We start from the raw sequence: 13,337 nt of genomic DNA on the forward strand, positions 1-13,337 counted from the left end.
ACAGAGTCTCATCAGCTCGCTAATAAAGCTCTATTGTAAGATGGTACGGCAGTGTTGGCAACACTGGCAGAAAAACACTCAAAGAATATGATTGGAGTTTGCAACACCGACAGCAGCGCGGGAAGCCCACTTCACGGGGGAGGAGGGAGGGGGATGTGTTGACGACATAGGGGGGGGGAGATATTGGGGGTGTATTGACGACAGAGGGAGGGAGATATTGGGGGTGTATTGACGACATAGGGGGGGGGGGAGATATTGGGGGTGTATTGACGACAGAGGGAGGGAGATATTGGGGGTGTATTGACGACATAGGGAGGGAGATATTGGGGGTGTATTGACGACATAGGGAGGGAGATATTGGGGGTGTATTGACGACATAGGGAGGGAGATATTGGGGGTGTATTGACGACATAGGGAGGGAGATATTGGGGGTGTATTGACGACAGAGGGAGAGAGATATTGGGGGTGTATTGACGACATAGGGAGGGAGATATTGGGGGTGTATTGACGACATAGGGAGGGAGATATTGGGGGTGTATTGACGACATAGAGAGGGAGATATTGGGGGTGTATTGATGACAGAGGGAGGGAGATATTTGGGGGGAGTAGGAGACGACGAGAGAGAGATGGAGGACGTCAATAAGGGAAGGGGAGGTAGCGGACAAAGGGGGAAGAGGGGCGTTAGAAGGAGTGAAGGAAGAAACGTGAGGCAGGAAGAGGAAGAGGAAGTAGGAGGAGGAAACGTAAAAAAGAAAGGAAATTTCACGTTAACAGAGAGAGAGAAGACACTCTAAAATGCAGGAACAAGTAATTATTATATTAAAAATTATTATTATTGTGGGGGAGTTACCTGATGGGTACCTACAGGTGCCCAGCTCCAAAAAAAAAAAAAATATATATATATATATATATATATATATATATATATATATATATATATATATATATATATATATATATAATATTATATTGTGTGTGTACTCGAATTTATGAAGTGGGAAAATAAGGGCTTATTCCCCATAAATGTGGGGAATCCCTGAAAATCCCTACAAACTTAGGTTTGTCCAAAGTGTCGGGTCTGCAGCCTTGGACAGACAGACAGACAGACAGACAGACAGACGGACAATCTCCTTTACAAATACAGAATATTGTTGCGCAGAATTTGAAGAGTAGGAAAAAATGTCCTTACCCCCCCCCCCTGCAACCCCTCACCCCCAACTGTCAAGGATGCTTGGTGGGGGTTATCCCCCCCTCTCCCCTCCCCTCCCCCCCACATCAATTTCCCCCCCCCCTCCCTTCCTTCCTTCATTCCACTCAAGCTTTCAAATCGTGTGTTAGAATTAATAATGACAAATAAAACAGTATGATATGAAACCAAACAAATTTATTAGTCAATCACCCTAATGAATACAGTAGAAGTTAATAGTGGCTCGACCAGGGTGATCCAAAGGGTTCAGGCACTCGTCTCAAGGGTGGCAGGTCTTTAGTGTGACAAGTATTTAGTGTGGCAGATGTTTAATGTGCCGGGAGTACTTAGGGTGTTGGTGAGTTCATAGTGGTTTTAATGATTGTATTATCAACGATGTTTATTGTTGTCCATCAATAATCTTGGGCCACAAGGTGTCCCAGAGCCACAAGGTGTCCCAGAGCCACAAGGTGCCTGAGTCGAGAGCCTCCACACACTCAGTAACTCAGTAGTTGGTGAAGAACTCGAGTATGTACTGATACACGTATTTGTCAGCGTCAATGCCCCTGTGAAAGGAGAAGTGAGGAATGAGAATCAGCATAAAAGAAAAGTTAGTATTAGGTATAATTATGATGAGGGAGAATTAGCATGAGGGAGAATTTGCATGGGGGAGGGAATCAGGAGGGAAAAGAGTGAGGAGAAGGCTGATTATGAGGAGAATTAGGAAGGCAAACTCAACAGGCGTTTGAGATCATATCGTATATTATACTGTTATCCTATTCTATTGTACCAAAACATTATAATACAATTACTTTGACGTTTGGGTTTAAGCCCTATGAACCTCTGGTTACATCAGGGATATATATATACACACAGAGAAGTATACATAGCTTCTCGGTGTATATACATTGAGTTTATGTAGTCCTAGACTATATTCAGGACTACAGTATACTTGCTGGTTCATCAGCATTGGTTCATCAGCATAGCTATATCGGTAACCTTAATAACCATACTTGAGATTGACTGGTCTTAATTACCCTCAGAGGTTGATAGGCTTTTATAATCCTCCAGAGGTTGATATAGGCCTTTGAAACCATCTATTGTCTGATAGGCCTTAAGCCCAATACCAAACCAAGCATATGAAGGGAAATTAAGTGCAACCCTCAATAGCATATTCCCCACCAACCAACAAATATACCACAACATTATCCAAAGCCAGATTATACTCTCAAAATATACTCTGATGCGGGGCACGCCTCTCGAGATACGTATATTCTGAGTGATTATATTTCCGGTATAATTCTAAATACTTATATAATTGTATTATTGGACCAATTATTTTATTCTTCTGTTAAGTTGAATTATTTTGTTGCTTAAGTACTACGTAATTCTACCACGTTAAAATACAAACTTTCCGAACGAAAATCTTACCATCCGAAGTCGAGATGATTAAATTCTGTTTTGTTGACTTGGAAGTTCAGAGCGACGTTTGGGAGTTCCTCAGCCAGCCGAGCAACGTCCTGCAATCTCAGACAGTGTTAGAACACGATCCTGTAACCTTAGAGGATGTTAGAACAAGGTCCTGTAATATGAGAGGGTGTTAGAACAAGGTCCTGTTACCTTAGAGGGTGTTAGAACAAGGTCCTGTAACCTTAGAGGGTGTTAGAACATGATCCTGTAACCTTAGAGGATGTTAGAACAAGGTCCTGTAACCTTAGAGGGTGTTAGAACATGATCCTGTAACCTTAGAGGGTGTTAGAACATGATCCTGTAACCTTAGAGGATGTTAGAACAAGGTCCTGTAACCTTAGAGGGTGTTAGAACATGATCCTGTAACCTTAGAGGGTGTTAGAACATGATCCTGTAACCTTAGAGGATGTTAGAACATGATCCTGTAACCTTAGAGGATGTTAGAACAAGGTCCTGTAACATGAGAGGATGTTAGAACAAGGTCCTGTAACCTTAGAGGATGTTAGAACAAGGTCCTGTAACCTTAGAGGATGTTAGAACATGATCCTGTAACCTTAGAGGATGTTAGAACATGATCCTGTAACCTTAGAGGGTGTTAGAACATGATTCTGTAACCTTAGAGGATGTTAGAACATGATCCTGTAACCTTAGAGGATGTTAGAACAAGGTCCTGTAACCTTAGAGGATGTTAGAACATGATCCTGTAACCTTAGAGGATGTTAGAACAAGGTCCTGTAACATGAGAGGGTGTTATAACATCATAGGGTGTTAAAACAAGGCCCTATAAAATCAGAAGGTGTTAGAATAAGGTTCTGTAATCTCAGGGGGTGTTAAATCAAGGGCATGTAACCTTATAGGTGCTAGAACAAGGTCCTGTAACAACAGTGTCTGTTAGATCAGGCTTATAGCTCTAAGCATACTGTCAGAAATGGGTTCAATGCCCTGCATGACAGAAGAGGGTTTCAGGCCCTCCATGACAGCCAAGTTTCAGATCCAATGAGCGAGAGAGCGTGGTGTTAGTTCCAGAGGGACTTTGTTAGAGAAGAATGTATATAGAGCTACAAATGACAATAGAACAGCACATATAGAGCTGGGACATCAATAAAAGACTTTTACGATTAATAACCACGAGTAGGGCATCAGGAGCTATGAAATATAATTAGAAACAATCACAGGAAGGAAAGATTGGATTGTTACAAGGTACTGAGAGCCAGCGACTAAGAATAGGGGTGAAAAAGGTTCTTGTTGACTGGAATAAGATTCTTTAAGACACTGGCTGGATCATCACCATACTGGTGATGTATGGAACAACGTTCTGAAACAACAGATGGACTAGGAGATAGCTGTAATAACATTTTGGAAGTGAATGAAGGAAATGAGAGAGAGAGAGAGAGAGAGAGAGAGAGAGAGAGAGAGAGGAAGGATTGTAGCACATGGTTTTGGGAACCAATGATAATGAAGATAGCGGGGTTTGTGACAAGATTTCGGAACCCCAGACACTTTCTTGGAGTCATCCATCTTGCCGGATACTCTTACAGACACACGTTGCCGGATGGTCCGTTAAACAGACACAACTGAAGAAAACTGTCAGGAAGAGCCAGCTTACGTAGACAGCATACAAACAGACTTCCATACAGGTAGACAGAGGAACGGACGGACAAAGTACACCATAGACATGCAGATATATAAAGAAACAGACATAGACAGGCGTACAGACACGCTTAAAGGCAGTTTTTACATCCCAATTTACGTATAGACAATCATATAAACAGACAGACTGACAAGCAAAACTCAATATAGACAGATAGACAATCAGAGTTCAATATAGACAGACAACCAGAGATGTCCAGACACATACAAATACATTTACGAATCTTATATCCAGCTTGACGTACACAGACAGCCATACCCAGCCACACAGAGACTTACAGACAGTTGTACAGACTGACAAGACAGACAGTAGTACCTCAGGGTCGGCTAGCCAGTCAGTGTTGCCCCAGAAGAGACCAACGGGAGCGGTGACGCGGCTGAGGTTGTACAAGGGCGGGGTGTCCTGGCCGTATCTAATCATGTTCTCCTCTGGTCCGTAGTCGTACTTTTGGAACACTCCTGTAAAGAGGCACAGACGTCTGTTAGATGGTGACTACAGACTGTATATAGAGTGGTACTATTCAATGGGGAAGGAATTGATGCTATGTGTGGTGGTACTTGGGCAACCTGTTCTCCTTAGAACGTCGCTTTTCGCTCGTATGTGTTAAATAAGGCCAAAAATTGGCGTGTTAGTTAATGGATGCGGCTGGCGAATGTGACGTACTGTCCTGTTTTCTTGTCTGGGTTCTCTGGTAGGTTAGGAAAGGACACTTTAAATTGGCCGTTTTGTTTATGTTGTGAAACCTTATGAGGACAGGCTACCACGGTAGTTTTTACCTAGTAATGGCATCGGCATTAGGGAGCCGGTCGGCCGAGCGGACAGCACGCTGGACTTGTGATCCTGTGGTCCTGGGTTCGATCCCAGGCGCCGGCGAGAAACAATGGGCAGAGTTTCTTTCACCCTATGCCCCTGTTACCTAGCAGTAAAATAGGTACCTATGGGTGTTAGTCAGCTGTCACGGGCTGCTTCCTGGGGGTGGAGGCCTGGTCGATGACCGAGGACACTAAAAAGCCCCGAAATCATGTCAAGATAACCTCTCAAGAAGATTGCTCCGAAGGTGTTATTCTTGGCTTTGTGTTTACCTGCGAGAATGAGCTGGGAGAAGTGGTTGACGGTGTGGACGGAGGTGCCGGCGGGGAAGTGGGCCAGGATCACCGGCAGGTACTCCTGTAGAACATCACCAAACACATTACACACAGAAATCACAATAGCGTGATATATCAAATGAAGATATCCACAAAGGCCGTTATGAGGGTTCGAACTTACATTCGAAAGGATCCCAGACGCGCAGAGCTTATTGGCAGAGCTCGGGTGCATGGGGGGAAATGTGTATAAACCTGGTTTTGTGTCTCGGAGAGACTGCAGGATCCGTGGTAGGTCAGGTTGAACTCCCGGTTGCAATTCTTTTAGCAATGTTGTTAAAAGAATGTTGATCATTTGAACCACTTATAAAACACTGGACTTTTCTTCAACCACCGTCCCCAAGATGGGGTGCTACAGCGTCTTTAGTAAACAACCCCGAACCCCCTATAAGCAGGTCTGAACTCCCCTCTTCCCTCTTCCACCCCCGACCCCCTTGTTAAATAGTGCTTCGGGGTTGAGTACTCAGACGTCACGCCCCTTAAGGGGGTGTGAGTACTCACACGTCACGCACCTTAAGGGGGGTGAGTACTCACTCGTCACTCACCTTGGGGATCTCGTCGGCGTCTGGGCCACATATGAGGAAGAGGAAGTTGTAGCAGACCTCGGCAGTGTCGTCTTGAACGTCGCAGTAGTTCTCAGCGAGGTAGTCTATTAGACCGTCTCCAGGCAGCAGTTCCCCCGTTCCCAGCAAGCTCATCACAATCTAAACAATCACAGTAAGGTCACAGTACGGTCAGCACAATAAGGTCACACATACACACACACACAAGTTATCTCAAGTTAATTTATGTCCGAGATATATAACAAAAAAACACAATTTGAAAGACGATAATTTTTTTTAATTTTTGAGGAGAAATGGTGTTTATGGGTGGTAGAGTGGAGGCTGCTGGGAAGGGGTAGTAAACCAAATGTAAACTGAGACACTTAAGTGCGTGGCACTGTACTCACGTCAAGATCTCCAGAATAAGGTGCCAGCTCGTGCATGAAGCCCTTGGAGTGGTCTGTGTAGGCCACCGGAGCCATCCCCGCCATGGCGTGGATCTAGAATGGGGGATGGGAACATCTTGTCAGCTCCCCTGACTCATAAGATGTTCCTCTGAACATCTTGTGAGTACCACTAGATGACCTGTGAGGGGGACACTGAAGGGATCTTTGAGAGGATGGATATGAGGTATATCCTTGTGATGGATATCCTCACAAGGATAATACTTGTGAAGATTAGAAGGAATTGATTATGATGATGAGGGAGAGCTCATTGTATGGTGATAGTGATGATGGAAAGACATTATAGAGGTAATGGTGAAAGTAAATTGATAATGACATGCATGATGATAGATAATACATGAGACCATTCACTGTGATTAATACTTTTGGACTAGAAACAGGAGTTTCACGCTATGTATGTACATTTAAACTCTTGTAAAAAATAATACTAATTTTTAAGTTCAGACTAAGCTGGGTTTCCTTGGAAGGCAAAGCTCCAATCTCTTTTTGTCCAAGTTGCAGTTATACTCCAGGTCTAACTATATTAAGGATTTATGCACCCAAATCCTTCCATCTTCCACAGGATTAAAGTGTAAGACTTCTTAAGTGTAAAGCTTTCGCTAGCCTTTGTAGCATTCTGTCTCTATCGTTGTAAGTTTAATTCTGTCTCTGGCTGTTTCTGTCTATCGCAGTCTCTGTCTATTTCAGTCTCTGTCTCTGGCTATCTCTGTCTCTGTCTATTTCTGTCTCTGGCTATCTCTGTCTCTGTCTATCTCTGTCTCTGTTTCTTTCTCTGTCGTTCTGTCTGTCTTTGTCTCTTTCTCTGTCTTTCTGTCTGTATCTCTCTGTCTGTCTTTGTCTCTGTCTGTCTGTCTGTCTGTCTGTCTGTCTGTCTGTCTGTCTGTCTCTCTCTCTCTCTCTCTCTCTCTCTCTCTCTCTCTCTCTCTCTCTCTCTCTCTCTCTCTCTCTCTCTCTCTCTCTCTCTCTCTCTCTCTCTCCCTCCCTCCCTACCTTCTCGTTGTACTCTGGCCTCTCACTCATCAGGGCCCAGAAGACAGTAGTACCCATGCTCCAACCGACGTAGTACACAGCCGAGGCGCCCGTGTGGTCGAGGACATAGTCGATGCTGGCAGGCACGTCGTAGTACGCCATTTCGTCCCACCTGGTGAAGCCGTATCACATACTTCAGGCCAGATTCCATCAGGAATTCGAACGTTCTAAATAGTTAAATTATAACCCAAACGATGCAACTAGGTCTAGTGGTTTAAGGGGGGTAGAGGAGTTAATGTGCTAGAGCATACTTCCTCGTAGTCTCATTGCTAGGAGAGTGCACAACCTGCTCTCACTCGTCCTAAGGGTTCTGCCACCATCTTGAGGTTATCTTGAGATGATTTCGGGGCTTCAGTGTCCCCGCGGCCCGGTCCTCGACCAGGCCTCCACCCCCAGGAAGCAGCCCGTGACAGCTGACTAACACCCAGGTACCTATTTTACTGCTAGGTAACAGTACCATAGTGTACACTCTCCTCTCAATACAGCGTAATTTAAACGGAGTCAACCCACCCTCATTCGTAAATTATGCGACGCATTACTAAAACTTTAAAGCCTCCCTTGATAATTTACGTTTTCTTTGCCTAAGGTTCGATGGGGGTTGAAGGGTTTACATCGATTTGAACATTTCTGGTTAGGCAAAACAGTTGTATTTTTAACGGAGTGTTTGGATGGAGAGAACGGGCTGAACCACCCACCTTTCTTTCTCATCCAAACCTTAAGTCTCAGCCACCATTCCCTTTTCCCCCTTCCCCACTAAACCCCCTCCCAGGGAACTCCTCTTCCCCCTTATACCCTCTGCCCTTCCCCCAGGCGCATATAGCAACATATGCAGATCTATCGTGTCAGCAAGGCGGACAACTCGCCTAATTGATTGATTAACTGATGAAGATAAAGCCACCTCAGAGGTGACACGGACATGAATATACTCCGTAAACGCTTAAAACTTCATAACCCACAATCTACATCCCAATTTCAACCCACTTTTCTTCATCTGTAGCGAAGAAGACGCTAAATAAGACACTCCTTCGTCCAAGACACTAAATTAACTCACGAGAACTGCCAGAAGGCGAGGTCGTCAGGGGAGAGAGAGACGTGCGTCCTGGTGTAGGTGTTGCCTCGCATGTTGGATAGCCAGACGTCGTAGCCGGCGTCGGCCAGAATGTAGGCTGTGGAGAGGTGGCTGTCTTGAAGGGGCCAGATTCACGAAGCATTTACGCAAGCACTTACGAACTTGTACATCTTTTCTTAGTATAAGGCGGCTTTGTTTACAATTATTAAACAGTTTGAGCTGCGAAGCACCAGGAGGCTGTTTATAACATTAACAACAATTGATTGGGAAGTTTTACTGCTTGTAAACTGTTTAATAAATGTAACCAAAGCCGTCAAAAACTGAGGAATGATTTACAAGTTCGTAAGTACTTGCGTAACTGCTTCATGAATCTGGCCTTTGGTGTTCACGCTGTTACGCCTCAGTATGCGTCACAACGTAATCATGTTCACAAAAGGACTACTTAGAGTTATCATTCCTTGTTATCACCTTAACTATATAACTCACTCATTGAGCACCTCACAGTAAACCATCTTCTATAGAGACCTTGCAGTGTACTTTCCTGTTTAAAAAGACTTTAGTAAACCTCGCTCTACTAAGGATGTTGTCGTAAACCAGCGCTGAAGCAAACCACGCTTCCAGAAACTAAGAAACCCAACTTGCATTCCGGACCCCTTGATCATCTCTCTCTCTCTCTCTCTCTCTCTCTCTCTCTCTCTCTCTCTCTCTCTCTCTCTCTCTCTCTCTCTCTCTCTCTCTCTCTCTCTCTCTCTCTCTCTCTCTCGCTCTTACCAAGAGCCTTGTCAGGGTCGTTCATGATGTAGTCGGCGGAGGAGCACAAGAGGCAGTGCTCCATGTAGGCCACAGGGCGGCCCTCCGACGGCCCGTCAACAATCCCATAAGGAATCCTGTGGAGTTCGAGGATGTAGCCGTCTTCAGAGGTCGTGTGGTGGATCTCCACCGGGTACCCCATGGCCGCGATCAGCTCCGGCTGTGAGAGGGGAAGAAGGTTGTCATTTTTTTGGTCAGATGTTTATCTATGTTTTTTTAAGGGAGTTGGGGATTTTTAAGGGGGTTAGTCCTTTTTTTTAAGAGTGGTGTATTTTTAAAGGGAGTTGAAGGTTTTGATGAGGATTTTTCATATTTTAAATGGGTTATATGTGTATTTAAGGGAATTGGTTGTTTCGTATGGGATTATATTCTTTTTGGGTTAAAAGTTGTAATTATAAAGGGAATTGTATGATTACCAAATAGTTGTATTTTTAAGAGAATTGTGTTTATAAGTTAATTATGTGGTTTTTGATGGAGTTGTGTGTAATCAGGATATTAATACAAATGTTAAAATTTAGTTTCCAAATTCATTACGTTACACTTTTTTTTATTAGAGTCAAGGAGCCACTTTTCTGACTAGCTTTCTACCATGTCCTTAAAATCAGCTAGTTCACTGATATGTATTAATTCTGTTCGGATGGTTGTAACTCCCTTTCATACTAGTTTTCTCTCTCATTATAACTATTCCCCATTTGATAGTTGTTTAGTCCCCCATCCACTCCAGCGTACAGTTACTCCCAGTTATTTCTCAAGAGTGTGTAGAAGCGTCCTGAGTGGAACAATGTCGAAGGCTTTTTTGACAGTCGAGAAAGATGGAGTCTGCTGGTTCTTGTCTTGTGTCTGATCACTGTTGTCTTATTCTGGATCTCGAGCTGTTTCTTCAGACACGACTGCCCTTCTCTGCATCTTTTTGATGCTTGTGCTGAGGAATTCGTCAGAGAAGTGCTGTATTAGCATCTTTTTGAGGAGATTATCTGAAGCATTGTAGTCAGTTCTTTTCGAGTCGTCTGGTAGTTTTCCTCATCTCCAGTGAAGCAATGTGGATTATTATGTGTTTAAAAGGACACGACAAGCAGGATTTTTCTCTGGTCCTCTTTCCATTTCGCCCAACCACTTGGAGTCGACGGTAGAGCGACGCTTCAAGCTGGTCAGCGTTCAATCCCCGACCGTCTAAGTGGTTGGACACCGTTCTTTACTTCCCCCGTCTCATCCCAAATCCTAACCCTGACTCCTTCTATATAGTTGGAATGGCTTGTCGCTTTCCTTTGATAATTCCATTCACTTTTCATTCATTAATACATTTCCCCCTGTCCTATTTCTTTATTTACCCGTCCCTTCACCCCCTTCACCCCATCGTGTACAGGTGAACACCCGTCCCTTCACCCTATCGTGTACTGGTGAACACCCGTCCCCTCACCCCATCGTGTACAGGTGAACACCCGTCCCTTCACCCCATCGTGTACTGGTGAACACCCGTCCCCTCACCCCATCGTGTACAGGTGAACACCCGTCCCTTCACCCCATCGTGTACTGGTGAACACCCGTCCCCTCACCCCATCGTGTACTGGTGAACACCCGTCCCTTCACCCCCATCGTGTACTGGTGAACACCCGTCCCTTCACCCCCATCGTGACTGGTGAACACCCGTCCCCTCACCCCATAGTGTACTGGTGAACACCCGTCCCCTCACCCCACAGTGTACTGGTGAACACCCGTCCCCTCACCCCATCGTGTACTGGTGAACACCACCGGTCCTGAGACCTGCACCTACCGTGGTGAGATTGGCGCCCCAGTGTTCCTCCCTGTCGTGGCCTCGACTCCCGTGGGGGAAGAACCTGTCGGGGCTTGATCCTCCTGCAGCAACAGCCCCCCACACCGCCGCCACCACCAGCGTCAGCGCCACTCTCGTCGTCATCACTACTCCTGTAAGAAGGCAAGGCGGGCGTTTCTGCATGCGATACACGCACAGATAAACTTATATAATGGCTTATCCCTGAACTAACAAGTCTCAAAACCTACTCAAGAGAGACGCTAAGCGGTCTTAATGCACGCTATAGCAACAGTAATCACCAGAGGGAAGAGTTAATGTCTTAAGTTAAGACTGAGAGAGTCTTAACTCAGGAGCAGGACAAGCAAAGAGCACATATACTATATATTGATATTTTCTGAAGTTATGAAGGTAATTCAGGAGCGCGAAAGGAAGTCGATAATCTTCGTGTAAAGGGTCGTAGTCGAAGTCTGTCTGGGCCGGATGCTATGTTTCTTACTTTAAGACCATTCATGTTTTCTGGATGTTCATTAGATAAGTTTAGATTCAGGAAAGACCCGGGTAAATACTGGTTTGAAATAAGGTTGTAGGTTGATGGAACACATTACCGGGTGACACAATAAGCGCGGGATCACTGCTTTGGAAAGAGTGTTCTTTATATGTGAATCATTTAAATTAAGCTATTCTCTCACTCTCTCCCCCCCCCCCCCCCACACACACACACACACACACACACACACACACACACACACACACACACACACACACTAGAAGATCTACTCACCACTATGAACAGATAACAACTACAACTTTTCCCGTTAGCTCACGTGCTTAAATAACCCTAGAACCTGTAGAGGGGGGGGGGGGTAGCTGGGAAGGGAGGCGTGAGAGAGGCATTAGAGAAGCGTTTGAGAGGCATTAGAGAGGCATGAATGAGAAGAAGTCATTCCCATAACAGCCCTGTACTACCACATCTGACCGCCTGGTATTCAAAGGTCATACCAAGTGTTTCTCCCCTGTAGCGTTGCTGTTGATGTGGTTTCTCCAGTGGTCCTCTGTTCTTGGTAAGTCACACTGGAAAATGAACAAATCCACAAGGGCCGTGACGAGGATTCGAACTTGCGTCCGGGAGCATCCCAGACACTGCCTTAATCGACTGAGCTACGACAGGGTAAAAAGGGTTGAAACCGTCGTAGCTCAGTTGATTAAGGCAGTGTCTGGGATGCTCCCGGACGCAGGTTCGAATCCTCGTCACGGCCCTTGTGGATTTGTTCATTTGATGCATCACGTTATTGTGATCTCTGTGTGTGTCACGCTGGAAACATCACTGGACGTCAGCTGATCAGGTAAACAAGGTCCAGTTCCAACACAAAATTCAGTTTAGTTGAATAACTTGCACTCAGCTAGTGTGAGTACTCACAGAATATGTTGTTTTGTATGTAAAATCGAGTTCTCTTTATATGCTACAAGATTCTACTAGGGATTAAATATAGTGGTCGAAGCTTGGTTATATTATCATAACACAGTATCACATATGAACATCTCCGATGATAACCTAAAATATATATTTGTTCTTGTGCTAGGTTGGTTATCACAATATACTCGGGTAAAGGAATAACACAAGTATACATGACTGATTGTTCTTTGCTTTACTCATGTGATGTTAAGCTTAATGTTCTCTCTGAACATTGGCATTTGATATTTCTTTATTATGCACTCTATACTCATCTCGTGGACGGTGGAGGAGAGGGTTATAGAGGCACATAATCGGTTCAGGAACTGAACCTCATAGTTCATTTAGCTAAGCAAGTGACAGTATTTTGAAACTAGTTACACAATTGTTAATGCTATATATATATACAATCCTTTACACAAATACATATACACATCGATAATCTTTTTATATCACAAGTGATTCAACAAAAGGCTCACAAGAGTAAAACTGAAATACTGAACGTGGTTTAAGCCGACACAATTTTTTTGTTTATCTCTGGTGTAGTAATTCTGTCATTATTCACTCTCTTAGAATACAGACCTCTCTAGTCTTAAGATCGTGATCTGTGATGAGAGTAAGAGTTCAGTTTATTGATTAACAACGTAGAAGTAGAGAGAACAATTGTCAAATCTCATCATAACAAATAATACACAGTTGAATTCTGAAATGATGGAGACAGTATCAGACATCTGACAAGGTCATTCTCATAGA

The 13,337-nt window shown here is 44.4% G+C and overlaps 1 protein-coding gene across 1 annotated transcript; it reads right to left on the reverse strand.

The window, feature by feature from the left end:
* Positions 1 to 1,367: 1,367 nt before the first annotated feature.
* On the reverse strand, positions 1,368 to 11,933 carry LOC123746895 (lipase 3). Its single transcript, XM_045728748.2, has 11 exons — positions 11,916 to 11,933; positions 11,135 to 11,286; positions 9,325 to 9,523; positions 8,536 to 8,650; positions 7,446 to 7,596; positions 6,399 to 6,491; positions 5,995 to 6,153; positions 5,390 to 5,474; positions 4,623 to 4,765; positions 2,618 to 2,706; positions 1,368 to 1,752 (listed from the first exon to the last, which is right to left on the reverse strand). Exons 2-11 carry the CDS (start codon positions 11,276 to 11,278, stop codon positions 1,692 to 1,694), a joined length of 1,239 nt encoding a protein of 412 aa, XP_045584704.2. The 5' UTR covers positions 11,279 to 11,286; positions 11,916 to 11,933; the 3' UTR covers positions 1,368 to 1,691.
* Between the last annotated feature and the right edge of the window lie 1,404 nt (positions 11,934 to 13,337).

This window comes from Procambarus clarkii, chromosome 93 (assembly GCF_040958095.1).
Source record: "Procambarus clarkii isolate CNS0578487 chromosome 93, FALCON_Pclarkii_2.0, whole genome shotgun sequence".
Lineage (NCBI taxonomy): Eukaryota > Metazoa > Arthropoda > Malacostraca > Decapoda > Cambaridae > Procambarus > Procambarus clarkii.